Genomic DNA, 27883 nt, shown 5'->3' on the forward strand with positions numbered 1-27883 from the left:
ACCAAACTCAACACTTACTCCATTACATCATGGACTTTGTGTTGTATTGTATTCATATTCATCTTTCTACATAATATTATCTTCGCTTTGATACTCTTACTACAATTTTTTAAACTATTATTTTGATTTTTATATTTTTGAAGCGAAGCTTTTAAAGTGAAGTAGGTACTAATTTCTCTCTATAGTTAAATGAAAAATCGTCGCGACTAAAATAGATGGAAGAATCAATTTACTCAACAAGGGGAGTCGGTTTTACAAATGTAAACATTTCGTTTAATTATAAAACAAGCCTATATATTTCTACTAACCTTTTTTTCTACTGGATTAGGTATAATAAAATATATAGACGTAACCAGGGGGGTTTTGGGGGTTGTAACCGGCCCCCTTCATTTGGTTGTACTTTGAGCTATATTACGCTTAACACCATTACTATTCTATACCCCCAGAGACCATCCAGTGTTTGTAACCCTCCCCCCCCCTTAGGATCACCACCCCCATTAGGTTACACCGTTGATTAAATAGTGGTTGTTATTCACCAAAATAATCAATTTTGCTAATTAATATTTTGCTGTCTTTATTATGACATTTGCATTGAATTATGACAGCGTCTGTGCGAGGTTGCCAATTTTTGTAGTAAGTTTCAAATTTCAAACATTTTAAATGATGTACCTATCACTTTTTCACAATGTGAAATAAAAATTAAAACAAGTAGGTATAGTTTATGTTGTGCTTTTATTCTGATGAAATGGTAGTGTTTTATTAACAAATCGAATATTTGCAAAATGTTGGATTAATTGAAGAACAATTTAAATCTAAACTTCGAAATTGTTGACGATTATGTGCAATGTGCATGGTTTTTGGAACAGTAAGTAAATGTAAGAAGATCATATTAGGTAGGTATGCATCGGTAGGTACAAAATGCTAGTTAAAAATGCCGCAGAATTATTTAAAAATAACACTAAACAAAAATAATAACATGACGTGATTCAATTTTAAAAATAATATTTAAATTTTAAAAATCCAGAAAACGAACCTGTATTCGAAACTGTTTCGTACAGTCGGAAAAATGAAAGAATAGGGCTTTTCATCGATTGTCATTTGTTTCGAGCTTCTTTCATATGTTGTATAATCTGTGTACAATTGTACAATATTAATATACACGGATTATTGGCTCCGTGCGTCTCCCCTCTACGTACAGTCACGTGATACGCTGTCAGATTTTGTAAGGACGTTTTAACATTGAGTCTTATGGGATTATTTTGTTAAACTTGAATATTTTATTTTGTAGTGATAATAACCGAATACAATTGTTAGAATTCATTAGTTATTAATTTATACTGTAATTTATAGTGCAACAAAATATTTTCTTTTTCGTTAATAAATATTTATTGACATAAACTGCGATAGTGAGGTTATGCATACAAAATCAAACTGATAATCAATATTGGAAAGTGAAGAATTTATAGTGCGTTTTTATTTTCTGTTTATATTAATACATAATATCACTAGCGTGACACGGCATTTTTTTTAAATGGGTCATTTAAACATACACAAAGCGTCCTTATAAAATTTCAAAAAACCGCCACCATGAGCAGGTCGGTCGATTTTGATTTGACACTTTGTTAACGCTCGGAGCGAATACGTCATAATGACAGAAGCTCGAAACAAATGACTGTGAATGAAAAGCCCTATGCCCAATAACGATCACATCAATCACTTATTTTGTATTTGCTATCTTTTTCTATAATAAACGTTTGTTATCTATAGAAAAAGACACCAAATACAGAATAAGTGATTGATGTGATCGTTCATGGGTATGGCTTTTCATTCACAGTCATTTGTTTCGAGCTTCTGTCATATGTCGTATAATCCGTGTATATTAATATTATACACAGATTATACAACATATGACAGAAGCTCGAAACAAATGACAATCGATGAAAAGCCCTATTCTTTCATTTTTCCGACTGTAGTAGTCTACAGCACAGCTTACTGTACCACTTTTTTGGATTTTTATATTATGTTTTTTTTTGATAAAAATGTCGATAGGTACATACTCAAAATATTTTATCGGGTTGATTGTAAAATAAATTTAACCAAATACATCAGTAAGAAAAATAAATACATTAGTAAGGTTACAAAGTCCACACGGTTGTTTCTACGTCTATAAAATTATACTTAATAGATTCTTTAGTCAATTCAATTATCATTTATCATCAACAAATAAAACAAAATATTGAAATAAAGAATATCATTCCTTATATCTAAGTATCCAAGTTGAAATCAATCATATTACAACAATACTTGCTGAATCCGACAAAGTGTTCAAATAATTGGAAACTTTCAACAATAGGTATTCTTGTTCTTCTCCTTTATCGAAACTCTGCATAATCTTCAGGAACGTCAGAAACACAGATCTCATTTTTATTTCACCTTATTTCATCTGTTGACTCGGTTTCATCTATTCTCTTTCTACATTTGCTTTATCCATATTCCTCGGTTTTTAAAAGATACACTCACTTTTCGTTCGATTCATTTTGATTGATGTTGTTCTTAATTGCATCATCTTTATAGCATTTGGAGATGTCTACTGTTGTGTTATTTAAACATAATTCACTCACATACATTAATATTAACATTATAACACTAGCAGAAGAACAATAAGGTTCTAAGTTGGGAAGATCATGCACCGACGCTATATTTATGAGACAAGTGCAAGAGAAATCATTAGAATACAACAAACCAGCATATTTATGTTTCGTGGACCTTAAGAAGGCGTTTGACAGGGTCCTAACCTCACACAAAACGGACAAAAGGAATGGTAGAAACAGCAAGAAAAATGGTAAGACACTATGGAACAGAACTAGAAGTAAAGATATATCTACCTACGACGGAGAGGTAAAGAGGACAACAGTAAGGATTATATAAGCCGAATGACAAAAAATAAAGTAGTAAAGACAGCGAGATACGGTTTGCTAATAGGAAGGTGATCAGTGGGAAGACCACGAAAACAATGGAACGACACGACAACTAACTCAAAACACATTGAAAACAGACAGAGTCATGACTACACAAAAAGAAGAAGAAGCTAACCTAGTTATATAAATAGTGCATCTGTGACTGTCCACGCTTGTACTTTATATATAATATTGACGAAACGTAAGGCTACTAAGAGTTTGCTTTTGGTACTTTGACTCAATAATTATGTTAATTGTCCAAAATAGATTTGGACTATTTGTTTGTCTACTGGTTGGAAATTCTTGTACTCTCTTTCTGTCATTGTCTTGCGCAGTCCTAGGCTATCATTAAATTATATATAGGATTGACATTTTTAGCCAATATATTGCACAGGGTTACTTATTTTGTTTACTAGAAGCAGTTTAGTAGAACTGATTTGTTGAGTTACTTTATTGATTAGGTGTTCATAGTAAAGTATTAATTCAAGGTTAGAATAGTTTTGGATGTAAACAGGGGGACGAGAATAATTTCTTTCTCTGTACTTTTTATTTGTAAGTTATGGCTTCTTTTGATAGAACTTACTTTGGGATTCTATAAATGAATATTATCAAATGGATAAGCACAAAAACTGTTGTAGCAATGGTGTAACGAATGTAAAAACAAATATTTTCTGTTTTTACATCTGTATTTGTAATTTGCATATTTTAATAACTTTTGACACAAATAGTTTATGTAAAAATGTTCCATAGGGTAAGACTTTAAAAACAATCAAAACGAAATTAGAAAATGCACTGACAACCAAAATAAGACGATAACTTCGTACTTACATACTTAAATGTACCTATCATAACTCCATTATTAGCGAATATATGTATGGAAGATTTTAAAATAAATATTATTTCTACACAAAATTTAAAACCCACAATATGGTGGAGATCCGTAGATGATGTGTTATCAATATGGCCTTATTGATAAGAGTTGTTGGATATAGGTACCTATTCCTAGATAATGTAAACGATAAAAAAGAGATAATACCATTTACCATGGAAAAGGAATATAATAATACACTACCTTTCCTTTGTCTTTTAATCTCAAAGAAGGATGTGAGACTGACGTGTATAGAAAACCAACACACACCAACAGATAGGTATCTAAATTACAAATCAAATCACATCAATGTTAAAAAAGGGAATCATTAAATTCTTAATACGATAGAGCCAAAATTACTTGTTCTAACATCTGTTGTATTAAAATTAAAAAATAATTATCTTATAAGTATACCTAGGTATCTAAATATAAGGAATTTTCAAGAATAGACCGATTGGAACAGAACAACTTAGCACGGCATCCTATGACATTCACAAAAAACATTACGAGGAAAATAACAATTAAAAGGATTACCGGAGAACTTGAAACAATAGGAAATAAATTCAACATTTCACAAGATTCAAAACAACAAACACATGAAGATCTATTTTATCCAAAACTAAACCAAACAATGAACAAGAAAGAACATAGAAATAAAAACAATAGGAAATAAATTCAACATTTCACAAGATTCAAAACAACAAACACATGAAGATCTATTTTATCCAAAACTAAACCTAACAATGAACAAGAAAGAACAAAGAATTGTAGTTCTAAAATACCTTGTGAATGCGAAAATTTTTGTATAGGTGTCTAGGTGAAACATCAAGACTATTAAACGTCAGAATAAGTGAACATCTATTATAGGTACTTACATATTATATTAAAAATAGAGAAACCAGTTGCTTCACAAATTCATGGGCAGAATGCAGTAGTATCTGGTTACCCATATTAAAAAACGAAATCAATAGAAATAAAATACCACTATAACATAACATAAGTACCTAGGTATATAAAAAATCACAGTTTGGTGTTAATATTGACAGTAAACTAATTGTAAGACCAAATACTTACCATGTCGGGATACTATCATGAGGTGTTTTCCTCGTGATTTATTATGGTATTATCACTAACAGGAGAAATTTACTGTCGTCATGTCATGTGGTTGTCATTTTAAAGACAACTCACATACTATGATGTTTCTGACGGATATTCTTAAGTTAAGTTGAGTTCACGTAATCGAATTAAATATCTTCCAATAAAGTCGTCCCAGGAACGCAATTCATAAATAATATTGGCAATATCATTTTAAAGTACCTATGTATACAATACAAATGAGTCGGGTAAAATTAAGTTACCTAGTAGAAGAAATTTTTACCAAGCAATAAAACAAAATCTGTTTAGATAATGTTATTTTGTATTCTGTGAATGACTTCCGAGGTGGAAATCGAAACGTCAGATAAACTTAAAGAAAAATTGTAGTTTATTTTCAACAAAAATAGTAAATAATGTATAGTATTTATAGTAACAAGTAATTTTTACTATTAATAGAATAGTTATCTAATTTTTATGCAGAGGCCATTATCTGCATAACTCTACATGTTTATATAAGAAAAACAATTGCTGTAACATATTGCAAGAGTGACATTTGACATATAGTACAAATTAATTATTTTAACGCTTATCAAAGATAATTGTAAGCAAGAAATGATCTAGACTACACAATTATATTAAACAAAAGAAAATACAAACAATACATGATTGAAAGATATTAAATACGAATCAATCTATAATTTTATAATGTTTTAGATTGGGCTATTAAAAAATCTTTTCTTCATTCAAAAAATATATAATTTAGGTCTTTAGCACTTCTATACAGTTAGAATTAGCAGAATAATACAAATATTTAGGGATTGGTATTGTTACTATGGGCCTATTTGATAATAGTGCACACAGAGCACAAAAACATCTTTAGAAAGAAGTTTTTAAGATTGTTATAATGTCCACGAAAGAAAAATGATAAAAACAAGATCAAGAACAAAATAAATTCAAGAAAGGTACGATTTAGAAGAGATTTCAGAAATGGGTGACATACCTAATGAACATTCAGAAATGATTGGAAACCGTCTAAGAATAGGAAAAAGAAAACATCATGCTGACTTTTCTAGTAGAACAGAAAGTTATTTTCACAAAAATGAGGGTGTCACTTATTCTACGTGTATTTAAGCTATATAAAAACATAATTTTCTAATGACGTGTTACTTCAAAGTGGAGAAATATTTGTTTATAAACCAATAATGTGTTTATTTCCTTTCAAATGAGTGAAAATTGAACAAATACTGGGATAAGTTCTTTGTTTGTCAACCATTGTCTGCTAATTATAAAAAAAAGTGTTAGTGGATATTGGTAATTAGAGGTGTCAGTCCGTCGGACAACCTAAGCTACTAGAAAAGGGTTATAATAGTCGTTAAAAACATTAGAATTTGATCTGGGAATGTGACGTATTGGTAGTTTTACAAGGAATGTGTGTTTAATATGGTTATTAATGCGTTTTGACAACTCACCATCAGTTTGTGGTTCTCTAGCGTTGTCACTTTCGGGAGGCGTAGCACCTCTAGCCATAATAGCAGCGATTGAAAAGTCCGTCGCTCTCTGGCTTTTCGCGGTGGGCACAAGAAGTCCCTCAGGAACGCTATCTTCGGGCATAACTCCGAGCAACATCACTACACAGTCACAAATCACAAGAAATCACCACAAAGCCTCAATAGTATTAACACATTGCTGCCCACTCAGATACTAACTAGCTGGCCGTTTCAACAACTAACGTCACTCGACCGGTTGAATAGTGGGCGGGGCTTGTGTTTCGGGGAGGGGCTCTGGAGAGGCGGGCCGTTGCGTGTGGTCTGTATCAGTTTCGCGTGACTGGAGCTATCAATCAGAGAGTTGTGGTAACAGTGGCGACATGCTATGTAGACAGACCACTTGATATCACTTGCGAGGGCCACCCACTGATGACCGGGGGCGAGCGTAATCCGGCCATGGCTGCCTATTATCCTAGTTGTCATACATTGTATGGTGTGTCTTGTAAGTGAAGTACAGGGAGCGATTGCAGCAAGCTGCTCTACCTGTTAATTGCGTGGACGATATATTATAGGTTCAGGCTTGAACTCACTAGCGGGTCACACCTGAAATTTATTAACAGGGTTTTCAAATATTGATTTATCTAAATAGCCTTAATTTTGTTTTTTTACATAAGAGACATATTTTCAAATCCACGACGAAAAACGTTTTCCTGTATATGGATATCTAGCATATATTACGAAAAATTAATTAAAATCCTTTATATAGTAGGTCTATATAATTTATTAAAATTTCCTTAAAGGGGTACATGACATGCAGACCGTTTTCGATCTGAATACAGATCATCCTCAGTGCTGAACAGGATGTTCACATGCTAAGCTACCAAAATTGAAAAGATATGACTTTAAAATGATACAGCCATGGAAACATTGACAAAAATTGTTTTAGGTAAATAACATGGATGTTATAAACACCTAGGTTCTACATAAAATTTATTGAAAAAATCCTGTGTAAAAACTTTTATTAAAACCCCTTTCGATTTTCCTACAAAATCATCATCAGTGTTAAAATAAACAGGTTGAATGCTAACTGAGCCACCAAAGAAATCCCAGGTTGAGAACCCTTTAGACTTTAGATGGATTGTAGTTATTTTACAAATGCATATTTGTTTAAAATTCCATAGGATGGATATAATTAATAAGGAATTATGCCCTTAGAAAGGTATGAACCTTAATATCACGTGGGATGTAAATTGAGTTGTCTTTACATTACGACAGTTTGATGTCAACTCAAAATATAATGAAAAACTTGTTTACCTAATACAGTACAAACTAATATCTGAAATATACAAATGTCTTAGTTGTAATTATTAGATATAATTTACACATAGCGTGACACAGGCGAGGATACGGGGGGGGGGGGGGGGGGTCAACGGGCTCCATGTATTTAGTCTATAAGTATTTTTTTATTGTTTATTATTTTTTCTGTTAACTGTAAACTTTAAGCCATCAGTACCATACCATCAGCAGAAAGAAGCCATGAAATCCAATAAAACACCCTTCTCTGAAAAATAATCTGCAGGCGCATTTGTTTGGGTACCGGTGGAACCATAAACAACGGAAATATTTTTCTCAATTCAAAGAATAACAAAAATGATATTTTAAAATGCAAACATTACACTGGGTATAAACATTATCTCATGAAAAGTTAAGTTTCAAATTTGCGATACAATAAAGATTTAAAATTTGTATTTTACTAGATAATCCATGCGTACCTACCCATTGGTGGTAGGGTAGAAAGGTTAATCTTTATGGTAAAGAACGACCAGATTAATAGTCGTGAATTGTCTATCAATCCTTTTGATACCGTAGGTATCGGGGATTATATTTATAGTGTATTTTATCCTTAGAGTAAGCAGAAACTGGAAGTAACAAGAGGTCTGATAAAATCGGGTACCCGGTTTTGTCAAACTCGTAAACAAGACATTAAATGTTATTTAAATTTTTAAATTATGATATATTCAAAATTTTTGGCCAAATTAAAGGTAATAAACTAGGTTACATGTATTAAATTTTGAAATGGCCATTAGTTATTCATTAGAGGAGAAAACAGCTATCAACTTACTTTAAAAATCGAGTTTCCTGCATCAAAAAACAGGTGAGGTCTTACTGCTCCGGCACAGATTACTCAAATGAGGTAGAAATGAATACACACGACTGTTGGTGGTAAAGGGACACTAATTTTAACATTGTCTAATAGATAGCAGCAGACAGTTAGAAGAATTAAGGGGTACCCGGTTTTATCAACCTACCCGGTTTTGTCCCACTCTCCCCTACCTACCTAACTCGAAAAGTAGAAAATGGCGCTTATTCCATTTCAACAATAATTGATTCAATTGAAAGTTCAGTCTGACAAAATACATGAGATATTTTCGTAGTCTGACGTTCGTAACCTGTTCCACAATTAAAACTTCCCTTGTTCCAGTGTTCCCGTACGTCAAAGTTTGTCCGACTATTTAGACACCGTTAAGCTATTAACAAATTTTCATCTTGCTAGTACGCGAGATCCAGGCCTAATAGTCTACAGTAAAAAATTTGGAATGACTTTGTGAGAGGTGCGAAAAACTAAGAAAACACACTGAGAAAGATATTTAACTGTTTAAGGTTTATATCATGATTGTATGGCAAATTTGAGAGGTGACTTTTTATGAGATAAGGTTTATACCCAGTTTAACGTATTTGCATTTTAGAATATTATTTTTGTTATCCATTGTTTATGGTTCCATCGGTACCCAAAAAAATGCGCCTGTAGTTTATTTTTCAGAGAAGGCTGCTTTTATTGGATTTTATGGCTTCTTTCAATTCTTTGGAAGCGGTTGTCGTGTATATTTAGTGTTCTACTGATCGCTTGAAGTTTAGAGTTGACAGAAAAAATATTAATAATAAAAAATACTTCTAGACTAAATACAATAGGGAAGTCCATGGCCCCGTTGACCCCCTCCGGTATCCTCGCCTGTCTCCTACCCTCTGTACCATATTGGGTAGTCCATTATAAGGTTCTATGCATAGGTCGCCTCCTATGCACAAAGGTTCTGTTTTATTTAGGCTTACTTCTAGACTCAATTTACTGTACCTAATATTCTTCTTTAAGTTAGGATAGCCATGCTGATCGCCAACACTCGGAACGGATAGGCACCTTAAGAAGAAGAAGAATATTCTTCTACTATTTTTCATGTCATGTATATTCCTGTTTATCGTAGTTTTGTGCCATCACTATCTGATCGTCTATGAAGTAGTGTTAGAGACGGTTTCATTGTTGACTAGTGGAATGCCCATTCCTTCACATTTCCTTTTCCATATTTTCAATGCCTTTTCGAGGTACCTACATATTATTATATTTTAAAAAGCGTTGGTGATATGCAAGAAACTGTTTATGCCTTCCCTAATTTTTTACAGTCGTGTGGGACACAGGGAATCTATTATACGTTTCATTTATTGTTCATTTACACTACAACCTACGTCGTAGTTTTTTTAATCCATTATAATTGCTTATGGAAAGAGTTCACATCTGTAATCTGTATTGTTTTATAATTAAAGTAGGTATAAGAATAAAAAGAAAAATAAAGTAGGAGGTGATCTGAATCTCTTAATTCTTAAAATTATCTTAAAACTAACTTCTGGTGTAATAAATAATATATTTAATAAACTAGTGGCGGCTGGTCAGAGGAGGCAAGGGAGGCTTGGCCACTTGGCCTCCCCATACATTTTTTATATACGCTACACTCTTTATTTTGAATCGCGAAAAACAACAAGCATTCTTACTATTATACAACGTGTAAATTACACACTATCTCTATATATAATAATTTTTAACTAATAATTAGGTCAAATCAACAACGTTTTTATGCTCTTTTTGATACAACAAACAAATTCTTATTGTAACAGACATAGACCCCCAACTTTAACGTTTTAACAAGAACTATTCTAGAAGCATTACCAAATATGCAAATTTGTATATGTATTTAGATATTGTAAACGCCATGTTTTGATGAAAAGTGAGCTTTCGTGTGCTTTTTTCCACTGTTTTTAACGACCTTGTAGGTGATAAATTGAATTTTTGTGATAAATTGAATTAAAAGTAAGTGTTATAATTAATTTAATTATAAAATTAAAATATTCCCTACTGATCTCTTTTTTTTGCAATAGGTTCTTGATAAATCATTGAAAATATCTAAGTATTAGAAGTCAGATCTTCAGTGTGCTTGGAGTGATAATTTTCCACAACGTAAACATCACGAAAGGCAGTGGCGTAACAAACTCCGTCGGTTCCCCCGCAGGATTGGAAATGGGGCCCCCTTTAAAAAGTTACTAAATACGACTTGTGTATAAACCGGTCAAACTTACAGATTATAAAAACAACACATATACAAAGTAAATGGTAAAGCGCTAACGATAAATTTTATTTGAGGTGCTAAACAAGGGGAGATTTTCACGATTTTTTTTACAGAATGAAATCGCCAACAGCATGAACAAACACTCAAAAAAATTTAGTTCGTAATATTGATTAACAGTGATTACTGAATAGTATTTCGTTGTCATAACAATTTAATTTGTTGTTTCAACGAACTTTTAGACATTGACGAATGTATTTGGTTATTGTCACAATGATTGAATAATAATTGTGAGAATACCTGGAGTACCTACATTAATCAATAACACTCAATTTATTCAGCCAATAACTTAGTTTCGTATATTTAAAAAATACTGTTAATTCTGGCAGCGACTCACATTCTTGATTTCGTAGATGACAAGCAATTACCTTGGTTTATCGTGACAACGTACAGATTTCATTAAAACAATGTACAAATGTTGTTAATATAGAGTAATATATGATTATTGAATAGATGTAAATTGATTGTTGTGACAACAAATGGATTAATCAATCTACTACTGCATTTAATACCCACAACCAATGCGTTCATTGTGACAATAATCATAGTTATTGAGACAATAAATGTTTTGCTTGACCATTTGAAAGTTAACGGCTTTTCCTTATCGTGATACCCCTAGCTTCTCTGTGTTACCGAAGTGCCGAATAATAATTGCATTTCGTTTTTAAGTGTAGTCCGTAGTAGAAGTAACTTTTTGTGTGTTTATTATCGTGAAATTTCGGTCGAATTCTTTTTAAATGTATTCATTTTTTTCGAATCATGAGAAAACTAATTATTATTTTTGAAAATTTAAATGCAAAATAAAATATTACAGTATTATCGAGCATCTGAAGTCCCCGAGAACCTCTATAATGATTATTTTAATAAGTCACATGGGTGAAAAAGATAAAATTTAGTATGATTTTTAATTTCAAATAGGCATACCATTCAACAGAAACTTTTTGTTTATTCTATGGGACTTTCTGCGATCGGTAATAATGTAATATTTTATTCTGCGTTTAAATTTTTCAAAAATACTTATTAGTTTTCTCAGAATTCCAAAAAAAATGAATGCGTTTAAAAAGAATTCGATCGAAATTTTGCACCTGCGCTCTCAAAAAGGATTAAAGTGTTGTACATTTTTGGAATCACTATTTCAAACGCTTTTAAATAAGCTGTCACGTGACGTACTTTCTCATTAAAAAAAATCAAAGTTACGCCGCGCCTGTCACCTGAAGAGGGATCGTGTAAAGTTAGAAACATTGATGTTATAATATACTTTGATTATTTTAAAAATCGACCTGTCCGAGAATTTTGCTTATGTGCTAAAAATAAATAAGTTAATAAGGTGGTGGGGGGAGTGTAACACTTATTCCAGTACACTGTATAAGTGAAATCATATGAAAAATCACACAGTGTAAAGTCCTTTAGATTAAGGATAAAAAAGGGGGATTTAAAATATTATTATTAATCAATTAATACCATACATTGGGCTATTGCATTCAGTAATTATTATTAATATGAAATACGTTCATAGTAGGAATGAACGAAACTGATTGTAAGAGTGAATGAAATTGCTTGTAAGAAAAACCGTATTTATTGTGGGAATGAACGGAATTAATTGTAACAATAAACGGAAATAATTGTAGAAATAAACGAAATACGTTAGGAGAAATAATACTGTTATTGACACAACGAATAGTCTTCGTCGGTCAATTAACGACGTTGTTGTTTCAATAAATAGTGTTCGTTGACTCAGTAAACAGAGTTCGTAATATCAATAAATACTGTTCGTTGACTCAGTGAACAGAGTTCGTAATATCAATAAATACTGTTCGTTGACTCAGTAAACAGAGTTCGTAATACCAATAAAGTGATATTATGGTATACATAATTAATGTTCATCCATTCAATAAACGTAATGAGTAATACATTGGCTCAACGAACGAAAATAATGAATTGATGAACATCGTTTTGTTGTCCCAATAAAACCAAGAATTGGACAAATTTTAAGTATTGCGTTTGTTGTCTGAATTAACATTTTTATTGATATTACGTACCTTTTTCGTTGAGTGAAGGAAGAGGATACAGAGTGGGAAACAAAGAAGTAAAAATACTCTGTTATGCAGACGACGCAATATTGATAGACCATGCTGCAGAGACCTCTGTTACGCCTCTGTAAACTACTACCGATAATAATTGTATCGAAATACTAAAATTTCGCATTTAATGTAAAGTGAAAGCCCATTTCTAGATTAAGAAATATTGTTCTAAAATTCGGCAAATTGCAATTCTCAAATTTTTCAATAGTCACATACAAAGCATTATAGTTTATTGTCGTCACCATACAAGTTTCGGAAGGCCGGAAAGGATTAAGTTTATAGATGTGAGATGATTCACTTGCCGAAAATGCGTATTGAGAAATTTACGTTCTTAAATTTAAACACACAACGTAAAATAATATAACAATAACAGATGTTTACCTAATACCAGACGACAAGATGGGGCCCATGATAGATTGGGGACCCTGACCGATTGGGGCGCCCCGCAAGCTTCATGCTGCGGGGGCTGCAGGGTTACGCCCCTGACGAAAGAAATTATCAAATCCCTATAGATATATCATAGCACCATTTTTAATGAAAATGTATTCCAGAAAGAAAAAACTGCTAACAAAGGTTTTGACTAAAAATGACTACCCGTCAGGGCCGCGTTTAGGTAAATTGACGCCCTAGGCAATTCTCTAGTAGCCGCCCTTCAAACATGTACCATTTTTGCGAAAAAAAAATTGCAGAAATTTGCACATCAGAGACAAAAATTTGCACAAAAATTGCACATCAGAGATTTCTTTTCAAAAACAGACTTTTCAAAATAAATTTTCTTGACAAAATCGACAAATTGTTATCACACGTTCTTGCGTCATACTTGATGGGAAGTTATTTTTAATTCTTGACATTTTTCAAAATGACCTTTCAGCGGACACGTTGGCAACTGGGATGCACAAATAAATGTGCAAAGCAATGTCAAAATTAGGGAAAATATCTTTTAATCCACTTAGTGCAGTCACTGCAGGTTTTCACCTCCGATTTTATTGAACCTCCATCGATTTTCATGGAAATTGGTTAGTAGTTAGAGGATACCTCAAGGAATAAAGGTGACATGATGCCAACTTGCGCTTTTACCGTGGTGGTGGATGCCACCCCTTCTCGGGGGTGATTTTTTTTAATAATACCATAAATCGATAGAGAGACAAATTCTAAGCAAAATTTGTTATCTAAAGTTATTAACATAAATCAATACTTTTTGAGTTATTAAAGATCAAAAATTTTATTTTTTCGTAAAAAATGCATGTTTTAAAGCTGTTTTTCACTTATAACTCAAAAAGTATAAGCTTTTACAAACAAGTTATTATTTCCAAAATTGAATATAAAAAAGCTGAATACACTCCTCACTTAAAGAACTAAACTAATGTTAATTCAAAGTGAGTTATGGGTAATTCAATGTATATTTTTTTCGACGAGTACTCAAATCTAAGTATTCAAGCTTAAATAACGGGAAAACGATGCATTTTATAAAATATACCTGCCAAGCACTTGTCAAAGTACTTCGGAGTACCTATCAAATAATGAGCTGCAGTAGAAGTTAATAGCACCACAATTAAGCAAGTTATGATAAAAATAAGAGAATCCTTTAGAACTTTTTAGGAAAAATTTAAAAATAAAATATACGCCATTTCCACAAAAATTAAAATTTATAAGTAGTAATCCTTAGAGGAATTTCTTTTTAACTATTAGCATAAGTAATGATTTCAACAATTTTGAACGGTTTAAAATGCATATTTTTGAAAAAAAGATGTAATTTAAAAAAATCAGAATTTTTAAGATTTTCTTTTGATAATAACTCCAAAAATATTCAATATACGTAAAAAGTTATATATGTATAACTAAATTTTAGTTTTTTCTGTATCAAATATTTTACCATTTTACTATTTCTGTAGGGTAAAATATAACCGAGATAGAAACGTTTAAAGCTTAAATTTTGCTGCGAGTACCATGTAACCGGGGCCATTTAACCTTTTATTTTAAAAAAAGTAAGGGGTTCAAAAGATTAAATTCAACGTGGTTTAATAGCCATTAAAATTAACTTTCAAATAGTTTTTAGGCAAACCTGATATCGTAAAAATTAAATTATTAAAAAAAACAATAACTATTTTGGGAAAAATTTTAAAAGAAAAATTTTGAAAAATATTTGGTGCATAAATTTTAATGCTATCAACATGTTCGGGGGCTCATTTGATAGATATTTCTAAGTACTTTGACAAATGTTTAAGAAGGTTATGTTTTATATAAAATGCATTTTTCCGTTATTTAAGCTTGAATACAGTACTCGCCGAAAAACATATACCTACATTCAATTACCTATAACTCGCTTTTAGTTAACATTAAAAGGTTTTTCTAGTAAGGAGTTTATTTCATTTTTTATTAGCTTCAACTTTGGTAATAATAACTTTTTTGTAAAATCTTATAGTTTTTGAGTTATTTATGAAAAATCGGTTAAAAACATGCATTTTTCTCACGAAAAATTAAAATCTTTTTATAATAAAATTTTAATAACTTTATGTAACAAATTTTGCTTAGAATTTGTCCCTCTATCGAATTCTGGGTATATTTTTAATAAAATAATTTTCACCCACGAGAAGGGGGGGTAACCACCCCCCAGGGTAAAAGCGCAAGTTGACAGCATGTCACATTTGTTCCTTGAGATATCCTCTACCCACTCACCAATTTTCATGAAAATCGATGGAGGTTCGACGAGATCGGGGGTAATAGCTCATATCCACCTTCAGTGACTGCACTAACTCTTCTATAAATATTAAGATATGTCAATTGGTGATTTTATTGTGGTATCCAAATGACGCTTTAAGTGAATGCATTCATGTATGAATGATGTATGTATCTTGGTCGTCTTTAGTTTGTATCAGATTTTCAGCTTGTCCCGTGCCCAGATCAGCTTCTTTAATAATTTCTTCATTGCTTAAATTTTGGCAAATCTGTTAATAAAACGAAAACGTTGATAAATAAGTAGATAAGATTCCAGACGTCTATTCAGGTCTCTTATCAGAGTGTCGATCATAATATAAAATGTGTGGGCTTTCATCTCATCACTATTTTTGGAAATTGAATTTTTCTTTTTTCTTTCTTATTTCTTAATATGTTTAATTTGGGCACATTTTTTTGGCTTCCTTGCGGTAAAGTAATTTGAAAGAGCTTCATACTCTTTATTGACAGAACCTTAGATTAACGAAACCGAAATCGTCTTCGTTAATCTAAGGACAGAACCTAGATCCATAATTTTTTTATACAAATATTTTTTTTACAGTATTTTTGCCGCCCTCTCATAATGTGCCGCCCTAGGCAACTGCCCTAGGCAACTGCCTATCTTGCCTAATGGATAAAGCTGCCCTGCTACCCGTTATCACTTATAAAGAAGAAATTCCACAAAATTGAAGAATAGAAACAACAAAACACCATAAGCAGTCCAAAGACACTCACAAGAAGGGATTCAAAGATGATACAATCCCATATGGAAATGGCTTATCAGAAAAATTGAAAATGATAGAAAACATGTACAACACCACAACAACATTCAAAACAACCAACACTCTGAGATCTAAGATCTATCCTGTTCAAAACAATACCTACAACCATACATAGGGCAGTCAATGAGGGTATTTGGCTCTGAATTCCATCCTACTACATCGATTAACTTGATATTTTCAAAGTAAGTAGGGAATAGCTCATGAAACAAAGTCTACCCTATGCCGATGTGCGCTTTTATCTTGGGGGTAGTTGCCACCCCTTCTCGGGAGTGAAAAATGTTTTGGTTAAAATAGCCACGGAAGAGGCTAGAGAACCTAATTTTAAGCAAAAACTGTTTTATAATTCTGGACCTCGGAGGTAAACTACACTATGTCATTTCAAACAATTTTGTTTAGCGTATGTTTGCAACAAAGTTTAGAGCACTTAGGATGTTAATAAAAATCTGATGTATCCCATAATTGGTTGAAAAACAATATGACAATATTTTAGAGATAATAAATAACCAATTTGTATAATCCAACTAATAAAATAAGTGGATTAAAAATACTTATTCAAAGAAACGCCATGTCGACATAGTGTAGTTTACCTCCGAGGTCCAGAATTATTTTTTGACAACTCAATACTTTTTGAGTTATTCGTGGTTGAAAATTGGCCATTTTCATTGAAAAATGACACCTTTTCGGACGGATTTTTGTGAATACCTTAAAAGCTATGCATCTAACAAAATAACTATATAAAATATTTCTGTAGGATATAAAAAAACAAAGACATTCGTTCCTTCATAAATCTTCTAGTTAAAATAGAAATAGGGATATGGTAGGTAAGAAGAGTTTGTTTTTTTGCTGCATGCTCAAATCGTTGTATTCAACTTGAAGTAACAGAGAAACGGTCGATTTTAGGTGCATAATGATACTTACAGCTTTTATAGTACTTAAAAAAACCTTTAAAATGAGCAATACTACATGTCGATTACATTTAAACTAAGCGAGATATTCTGCAAAAAAGTTGATGACTAATGTATTTTAAGAAGAAATGAGAAGTATATTTAACCCCTCATCCATCAGAATTTAAATTCATCGTTTTCCTTCTACAATACTTTTTACTATGGTATTATTTATATGTTCAAAAAGTTGGACTGGTTTAAGTTGAATGGTTTTTGAAAAAAATAAGATCAAATTATAGAGCGCATTTTTAAATTTTCCTTAAAATCTTCCTTTTTCTCCATGTAACTCGAAGATGATAAGAGATACGAAAAAAGATACCACACAAAAATGTAGCGTTTTTTCAGATAAACATTTCCTTTTTATTTTTCATTACTGTATCTCTTATTATTTTCAAGTTACATGGAGAAAAAGGAAGATTTTTAAGAAAATTTAAAAATACTCTCTATAATTTGATCTTTTTTTTTCAAAAACAATTAATTTTAAACCCGTCCAACTTTCTGAACATAGAAATAACACTATAGTAAAAGGTATTGTAGAAGGAAAACGATGCATTTACATTTTGGTGGATGGGGGTTAAAATTACTTAGTTTTAATGTAGTGGACCTTTAATATAGCTCATTTTAAAAGTTTTTTCAAGCACTACAAAAGGTATTGGTAGCATTATACACCTAAAATCGACCGTTTCTCTGTTATTTTAAGTTGAATATGAAAATATGAATATGAAAAACAAACTATTTTCACCTACTATATCTCTTTTTGTATTATAACTAGAAGAGTTATGGAGGCAAGGGTCTCTTTGTTTTTTATAACTTACAAAAATGTTACAATATAGTTTTTTTAGTTAGATGCATAGTTTTTAAGGTATTCGCAAAAAAACTTTCGAAAACGTATTATGTTTCAATGAAAATGGCCAATTTTCAACCACGAATAACTCAAAAAGTATTGAGTTTTCAAAAAAAATTATAGAACAGTTTTCGCTTAGAATTAGGTTCTCTAGCGAATTCCGTGATAATTTTAACCAAAAAATTTTCCACCCCACAGAAGGGGTGGAAACACCCCAAGAGAAAAACACACATTGGCATAGGGTAGACTTTGAATTAGGAGATAAGTAGAGAGAATTCGGAGGTAATATCCTATTCTTGCTCCCATTGATTAGCGTAAGATTACAAAAACAAATTAATACAAAATAACATACAAAAATAGTCAGACTTTGATACCCCGAACCGAGGACAATAACGTCATTTTCAAACAATGTTTTCAACCATTCATTGCTATGGTCTATGTTATGCTTCTCCAACAATTAGGTAAAATACTCTGTAGGTACAGGTTGGACTTGTTATGAGAGCAAACACAGAAAATATGGAAAGACTCATCATACAATGAAAGGTGGAAGACCGAAGATCACGAGGAAGATCCCCAACAAGATGGATCGATCAAATTACAGGAATATACAAATATATATACAAAGACAGATCTTTATGGAGACGGACAATACACAACATCACGTCGACCACTACACTCCCTCCAAGGGGTCAGGATTGAAGAGAGAGATGCTATGCTATGGATATATAGGTATCTGTATATTGACTGTATATGAATCTCTATAGGAGGTAAAGAAAGGAGTATCAATCTATACCTACTATAAAATGTTTGATATTACAGAATGAATTCGAAAAGGCCAGGTCTATCATTTTACTATTTTATGTATCTTAATATATCTTTTAATGTATTCGGCAGAACAATCGACAGCTTAAGGTGCGAATATGATACAACGCTTTTCACCAAATCCTTGGAAGAATTGATGGAGCTGTATAGAAGGAATAGGACGAGTGAGTTTTGAAGCAGGACTATCCAAAAACAAAGATTAGGATCATAGATAGAACTTTGATCATAGATAGAACTTTCATAGACCAGCCAGACATTGTCATAATTAATGAGATCGGAGTGGTAAATCAATTTGTGTATCTGGACACCCTCGTAATCAATTCCGGAGGTTACACTAAAGAAATAAAAAGATGGTCAACTAAACTATGGCCAAAGGAGCAATTGTATGGAAAAGCCGCAATATTACCATGGATACAAAGATAAGGCTTGTAAAAACTATGGTCTTCTTCATTTTTGTAGATGGATGTGAATGCTGGTCTTTGAAGGAAGTTGATATTTTGACTATAGGCGTTTGAAGCGAAGAAATTTGCGAATACTCTGGACTGCAAGAAGAACCAACGAGTCTATTCTTAGAGAGCTGCACAGGCTTCGAAACATTGTGACCGAAAAAATCACCGCTTACTTTAGTCATGTGGTGAGTAGGGATGGTCTGGAGAAGCTTACATTGCAGGGGTGGCGCAAGGAGCGAGAGCCTGGGGAAGATCACCAATAAAATAAGGTATGTGGACCACATTACAAAAGAGGTTGCAGCTTCAGCAAGGTTGTTTCAGAGTTGTATAGGATAGAGAATGATGACCGAAAAGGAAGAAGAATGTATTTCCTTCCTGTATATCCATTCTAGATGATACTAGATCCCACAAAACGAACTGCAGGGAATTTCTGGAGATTTTTTAATTTGGATTCACGCCTAGGAACAACATTGTACCTATAGTCCAGGGCTCATCTGTTTTGAGATGGACGTTGAGAGGTGACTCAAATTTTTTTGCAGAAATTGCTTGAAAATAACTTAAATAATAATATGTGAGTTATCCTCCCACTCAAAATGGTCCGGAACATTGTTTAAATAATCAAAATGTCAAAATATGAAGGAAAAATTCGATTTTTTATTGGTTTTTTGATTATAACTTTAAAACTGTTCATTTCTGAGAAAAGTTTCACTGACATAAAAGTTGCGTAATTAAATTTCCTACAATATAGAATTGGTTAAAAATTTAAAAAATAGTACCCTTGTTGAAAAATAGCAATACTTGCGAAAAAAACCATACCAAAACAAGTATTCGCATTTTACGTTTTTCAACCATTTATGCTACACTTAGGACCTTCATATTTTACCCAATAAAATTTTATGACATCGTAAAATAGCACTGTAAATTTCATTAAGATCGGTTTAATAGGATTTGCAAAATAAATTTTGAAATCCAGCTTTCGCAAAAAAAATTCATTTTTTAAAAATGTTGCAGGACTGAAAATACAGCAGATAGTAAGTTGAATTTTTTTTTACTTATAGAAGTGTACAGTACTTTTCATTTGCAATTTGCAAAGTTAAAATCGAATAATTACCACGGCGTCAGGAAATTTTTTAAATAAACACTAATTTTTGGTGCTACGCGCAGGACAGCGGTGTTCGATTCACACAAGTTGATTTCCACCAAAATTTCTTCTAATCTTTATCTAATATATTATTTTCTTACTCTATATTTTGTTGTATTTTAATATTTTAATTCCACAAAAATCAAACTAATTTTATTATTGTTTGTGAAATATTGTTTAAACAATTGAATATGTTTAAAAATAATAAACTTTTATTCTCTAAATTAAAATATATGAACAAAGAAAGTTTTTGCTAAAAAAGTGTTCTGTTAAAGGATAAAGTATGTGTTTTTATTTTGCAATAAACAAATTTATTTATTTATATCGAAATGTAATAAAAATTAAAATGTATCAATCATTATTAAAGGTCATTGAAACGCCCAATCAGAGCAAACTATCCGCTGTCCTGCGCGTAGCACCAATAATTAATGTTTATTTAAAAAAATTCCTGACGCCGTGGCAGTTAATCGATTTTAATTTTGCAAATTGCAAATAAAAGGTACAGTGCACTTTTATACGCAAAAAAAAATTTAACTTTCTATCTGCTTTATTTTCAGTCCTGTAACATTTTGAAAAAACGAATTTTTTTTGCGAAAGCTGGATTGCAAAATTTATTTTGCAAAATGTATTGAACCGATCTTAATGAAATTTACAGTATTGTTTTAGTGTATCACAAAGTTTTTCTGAGTGAAATATGAAGGTCCTAAGTGTAGCATAAATGGTTTAAAAAACGTAAAATGCGAATACTTGTTTTTGTATAGTTTTTTCGCAATTATTGCTATTTTGCAACAAGGGTGACTATTTTTTAAATTTATAACCAATTCTATATTGTAGGAAATTTAATTATGCAACTTTTATATCAGTACAGCTTTTCTCGAAAATGAATACTTTTAAAGTTATAATCCAAAAACGGAGAAAAAAATCGAATTTTTCCTTCATTTTTTGACATTTTGATTATTTAAACAATGTTCCGGACCTTTTTGAGAGGGAGGATAACTCAAATATTATTATTTGAGTTATTTTCAAGCAATTTCTGCAAAAAAATTTGAGTCACCTCTCAACGTCCAAATGTACTAATATTTTTACAGATCCGCCCTGGTCTACTATGCTAAATAAAAATGATAGATGCATCGCTCATTATTAAACACACAATTAAACAGTCTGTTATCATTTTTAATAGCAATAGATCATGACGACGTCTCCATAAAAACATTTCACAGTCATAATTATAAATAAATTGAAAATTGTGTCGCATATTCGAACTACTTAGAAATAGTTTTTACATTTTAAATGACTGGGAGTAATTAACGAGAAATACCAGCGTTTTCGAAAAATTACAACGCAAATAAATAAAGGAAATAAATGGTTAACAAATAAAAACTTCTGAACTACATACTGCACAAATAAATTGATAAGTAGTATTTTTGACGTGCCTATCTGTGACAAATGTTGGCGATCATCATGGCAATCTTTATCTTATCTGCAGCACCGAAAAAATTGCACATATGTTGTGTTGAGCCAGGTTCTGAAGTTTTTCCATAAGGACGTTTTTCTTCTTCCTGGACCTCGTTTTCAAAATATTTTCCCTGTACAGTCCAACCCGCTTATTGGAATAGCCTTCGTGCCAAGCAAAAATATTCTTATAACCGGGATATTCTAATAACCGGTCGTTGGTGGCTAGCCGAAATAAATGTACCGAATATACGTAATGATAGTATATACTATGTTAACACAAGGGCGGGTCCAGGACCGATTTTTGGGAGAGGCCATGAACTTCTTTTGTGCATGGCCCCCATGGTCCACTCCCTGGATCCGCGCTTGTGTTAACATGTATATGTATATGATTTTAGGTCTTTTTATGTCAATAATACAGTACTGTAACTATTAGGTACTTATTTATTAAAAACCAAGTTGCATTATATAATGTGGATGCATACAGGAATTAATATGAAATGTATACAAAATATACAATATATAGATGTGTAAATATTGTCTATTAAAATACATATAAAAGAGTTACTTATTTTGTCTTGAAAAATAATAGATAATTTGTACTTTTTTTTTTGTTGCTTAAACTACTAATCAGTTCTTGCTCTAAATTATAAAAATTAGAAAAATTTCCATTGGATTGACAGTCCAGAAAACTTCTTACCTACGAGCGGTAGGATAGCCGATTAGCTGTTTCTAAAAAATTTTTATAACAGGCAAATGGGTGGCAATTTGTAAAGAAATTTGCAGACAGATTAAATTATTTTATGACCTGCATGTAATTCGAAAGGCATGTAATTCGAAAAATAAATCATTTCTATTTCAACAAATCATCTTCCTCTTGGGGTGAGTTACACATAGTTTTTTTAATAATTTCTTACAGTAATTATATTTCTCCGTCTAACAGTTTTTCTAATGTTTTTTTTCCTAACCTTCAAATGTTCAACCATGTGTTTGATTTCTATATTTCTTTTCATCTATTAATATGCACGTTTGGTAATCAGAATTTTAACTATTCTCATCTAAATTCTATGTAATTTACCCTTGCCAATTACTATTTCTGAATACTGTTTGGCAAAGGTATATTTTGGTTTTTCTTCTTGATGATTGATATGTGTCTCTGTTTTATAGTTTTTTGGAAAGAGATCAACCTTTCCCTCTTCGGAAACTTAAGCCTCACATCACCGGTGATGCACACTTGAAGGCGAAGACAATGACATCCAGACTGCACAACCACCACCTCTAGCTGCAGGGGCCTTGGGCCGAAGATCCGCCCAGGCCTACGAGAAGTCTACAACAGCAGAACCATACGACATCAAGAAGATACCATCAGCTACCAAAAGCCATAAGTATAATCCAGAATTGTTAGTTTTTGGCAAGAATTTAAATACATTTGTTAATGCAATTTACTAAGTCATTTTATTTATTATATCTTTATGAACAATAAACATGATTAGTTAAAAAACTATGTTTTGTTTGCTTCCATTCCAATTTTCAGAGTTCATTCTAAAGTTAGGACAAGACGAACACACACCTGAGTGACTGAGCTAAGCTAAGGGTGTAACGATGGCTATCTTGGTTAGTTGAGGTAATATTTTCGAATATTGTTTCAATTAGCTGGGGTAGTCCATCGCTTTTTCGTTACAACCACTACGGCCAACATACCAACTCCAGGAGGAATCAGGCAGGGAGACAGCCTCAGTCCATTTCTATTCAATATGCTAATGGATAAAACTGATTTCCAGGTCATAAAAGCCTTACGTGCTATTTCGATTCTGATTATTATCTCTTCATCAGTGTCACAATTTACATTTAACCTGATGCCAATTATGAAATGATTTACACGTTATATCTCGTCTCCATTAAGAGAAAGCATGCCTTGATCTATATGAATCTTTCCAACTACTATCCAGTTTGTCTTTGAAATTTTGATTTTAAGGCCTCTCCAATAAGGTGCTTCACTGACCAGATTAACTAAGGTGTGGGGATCTTTAAAATTTTCTACAAGAATGGCTGTATCGTCAGCGTATCTGATATTGTTGATTTCTTCTCAGCAACCAAACTCAAAGAAGAATCGAACGGTCGCTACTTGGAGTGACTCTCAGAGACAGGGTTAGAAACTAGGAAATCAGAAAGACTGGAATTACAGATGTCATAGAGAGAATAGCATGGCTGAAGTTGAAATGGACGGACCAATCTGACCAGAATGAGTGAGAGTAATTGGAATCCGAGAATATTGATATAAAGAGAGAAGTGAGACAGCATTGTGTTCTGTCGCCGCTACTGTTTAACGTGTAAAGTGAAACCATATTTCAGGAAACCATAGTGGAGCTAAGTGATGGAATCTCTATAAACGGAAGAATAGTCAATAACATAAGATTCGCTGATGACACCATAATGGCAGACACCCTGGAATCCCTACAAGAATTGCTAATAATAAAAATAAACAAGAAAAAAACTAAATTTATGATTGTCTCAAAAACACAACATGGAAATGAAAGGTTAATGATAGAGCAAACCTAAATAGAAAAAGTAAAGACATACAAATATCTGGGAATCTGGGTTGATGGCAAAAATTACCAAAGCAAAGAAATTAAAGTCCGAATTGAAACTGCAAGGCAAGCATTTATAAAAATGAAGACACTGCTTACAAACAAAGACCTTCAGTTGCCTCTCAGATTGATGGCTCTAAGATGCTACATATTTTCTTTATTACTATACGTAATGGAAGCTTGGACATTGAAGAGACAACAAATAAGAAAAATAGAAGTGTTCGAAATGTGGTGTTACAGAAGAATATTGAAAATTCAGTGGGTTTAAAGGATCACCAATGTTGAAGTGCTACGACGTTTAAATAAGGAGTTAGAAATTATGAATAGTATAAAAACTAGAAAACTGGAATATTTGGGTCTCATTACCAGAGGAGAAAAATATGAGTTGCTAAGAATTATTATGCAAGGAAGGATCCAAGGAAGAAGAAGCATAGGAAGAAGACGCATCTCCTGGCTGAGGAACCTTAGAGAATGGTTTAACTGTAGTTCATTACAACTGTTCAGAGCAACAACCAACAAAGTGACCATAGCCATTATGATATCAACCTCCGATAGGAGAGGGAGCTTTAAGAAGAAGAAGGTGGACCCAAAAAATTACAGTGTGGAGACCACAAGCAGACAGAAAAAGCAGAGATTGTGAGCACCATCGTGAGGTGTTCTACCCACTCACCAGACGATGTCAGGAGAATCGCTAGGAATTGGATACAGGAAGCTTCTCTATCTTCTGCAACATGGAACTCCGTTCACGAATGTTTTTAACCAAGAAACTTGTTTTTTTTTCTACGCTTTTACGGCCCTCTATTTTGCGTTTAAGGATTAGTTGCAGTATAACATATCGATTTCCTCTCACTATATGTCCCAGATAAGACATTTTCCGGTATTTAAAGGTCCTTAGCAGTTGAGAAAGCAGTATCTATCTTTGCTGACTTTTCTTAGTACTTCTTCATTAGTTTTTCTTGCTGTCGAAGCTATTTCTGCATTACTATTTTGCGTTCTAGTTCTTATGTTATCTATGTTTGGATCTAGATGGTCCGTTATGACAGTTTCCAAATAAGTAATTTTGTTTTCCAAAATTTCTAAATTAGTTTTGTTTTAGTTTATTTTAATGCGCATTTCCTCCTTCGTGAATACGACCAAGGAGAATTTGGAGACCTTCAGTATTTTGGAATGAAGATCTAAACCGAAATCAGAAATTTCATCAAGAATAGAGCACTCAAGAGCAGCCTTTTTGAAGATGAGGAGTTTTCGGAGTAACCAAAGACTCAATGTGTAATCCGAAATCGGATGGTAAAATGTTATATTCACTCTATTGTTCTTTGTAGTACCGAAGCTTGGACTATTAATGATGACTTAATAAGAAAGCTGGAAACTTTTGAGATGTCAAATTGGGTATCATCGTCATCGTGATTTTCTTATTTCTCATCCTTAGGAAAATCTTAGGAGTGTGGCTCATTAGGCTAATTAATCGATATTTTGGGCATTTTCTATCATTGTTTTTTTTTAGATAATGCGACAAAGATTGGCTTCAGCCAGTCTGTAGGAATCAATTAGTGCCTTTACTCAAATTTATATCATCATCATTCTCTTTGCCTTATCCCTATGCGGGGTCGGCTTCCCTAATTGCATTTCTCCACACAATTCTATCTTGAGTCATATCAATGTTAATCCCCTTTACCAACATGTCCTGCCTTATCGTCTCCCCCCACGTCTTCTGTGGTCTTCCTCTCCTACTCCTTCCAGGAATCTGCACTTCAGCTATTCTTCGTATTGGGTGATTAACGTCTCGACGTTAAACATGACCAAACATTCTTAACCTATGCTCTCTCATTTTGGCATCAATTGGTGCCACACCTAGACTTCCCCTAATATACTCATTTCTAATTTTATCCTTCTTTGTTACTCCACTCATCCATCTAAGCATTCTCATTTCCGTCACATGCATTCGTTGTTCCTCTTTCATTTTCACTGCCCAACATTCAGTTCCGTACATCATAGCCGGTCTTATGGCTGTTTTATAGAATTTTCTTCCACTCGCTTCTTTCCACTTCATCCATCCAGCCCTAATTCTACTGCATGCATCTCCATCTATTTCTCCATTACTCTGTAATACCGATCCTAGGTACTTAAAACTATTGCTTTCACAATCATTTCACCATCCAAAGATACCATTTTATTTGTAGTAACTCCATATTTAAATGAACATTCCAAATACTCTGTTTTTGTCCTACTAAGTTTTAAACCTTTTTCCTCCAGAGCTTGTCTCCACTGTTTCAATTTTTGTTCCTTTACTCAAATTTATATAATATTGGATATATCTGTAATGATACTTTTTTAATAAGTTCCCCATTTTTCAATCCCCTTTTTTATATCTGCGGTTTTAAAGATATCCAAATGAAAGTTAGCCGGTGATAGCACAGTGAATTGGAAATCTAATTAGAATATTTTTAATAAATTTGAGGCTCCGCACCCGTTTAACCGCAAACATTGATTTGAATTTGTAATAAAGAACTCCTTATTTTATTTAAGCCCCAAAGACATCAGTTTAAAAATCCATTTATTCAATATTCTGATCCTCATTTCAATTTTACAGCTATTTTTCAATATTCTCTCTGTTACACTTCGTTTCCAGCTTTTGAGATTAAGAACTAGATAATAGTCAAACTTAATTTGTATCATTTATCTCTTTCTATATCTTTTTTGCGCAATATTTTCTATATTCTGATCAAGCTGGATACTTAAGAACCACAAAGTACCCCAATACTTGAGGAGCATCTCAAAGTGTTCAACCAGTGCATCCGTCCTATCATGACATATGGATGTCAAACTTGGACCGTAGCCAAAACAAATATGAATAAACGAGCCACAACAGAAAAGGCAATGAAAAGAGCAGTGTTAGGTATACGACTGTCAGATAAAAAGAGTAAGATCAAAAACAGAAGTCGAGGATAGTACTGTGCGAATTAATGTGAACAAACAGAATTAATTTGTAAATATGATTTATTTAGGCCAAAGGTAAATTTAGGTACACTTACATGAGATTTATGTAGTATTTAATATGTCCTTTTACTTTTATGACTTCCTGGAGTCTTCTAGGCATGGAATCCACAAGTTTTTTGCAATTGTTTGTAATGGCTCCATCTCTAAACCACACCTTAATCACTGCTTCCACCATTTTTGTTTTTGTCGTACAGTCAAATTTTTGCAGTTTAGCCT

At 32.5% G+C, this 27883-nt stretch overlaps 1 protein-coding gene across 1 annotated transcript in view; it reads right to left on the minus strand.

Annotated features, from left to right (window-relative positions):
* LOC114324608 (T-box transcription factor TBX20-like) overlaps positions 1-6606 on the minus strand; it is a 247831-nt gene extending 241225 nt beyond the window's left edge. Inside the window, exon 1 of the mRNA XM_028272475.2 lies at positions 6390-6606. Coding sequence (XP_028128276.2) covers positions 6390-6546 — 157 coding nt within the window. The 5' untranslated portion in view covers positions 6547-6606. The remainder of the gene's footprint in view (positions 1-6389) is intronic.
* Positions 6607-27883: the final 21277 nt, after the last annotated feature.

Source organism: Diabrotica virgifera, chromosome 1, assembly GCF_917563875.1.
Source record: "Diabrotica virgifera virgifera chromosome 1, PGI_DIABVI_V3a".
Classification (NCBI taxonomy): domain Eukaryota; kingdom Metazoa; phylum Arthropoda; class Insecta; order Coleoptera; family Chrysomelidae; genus Diabrotica; species Diabrotica virgifera.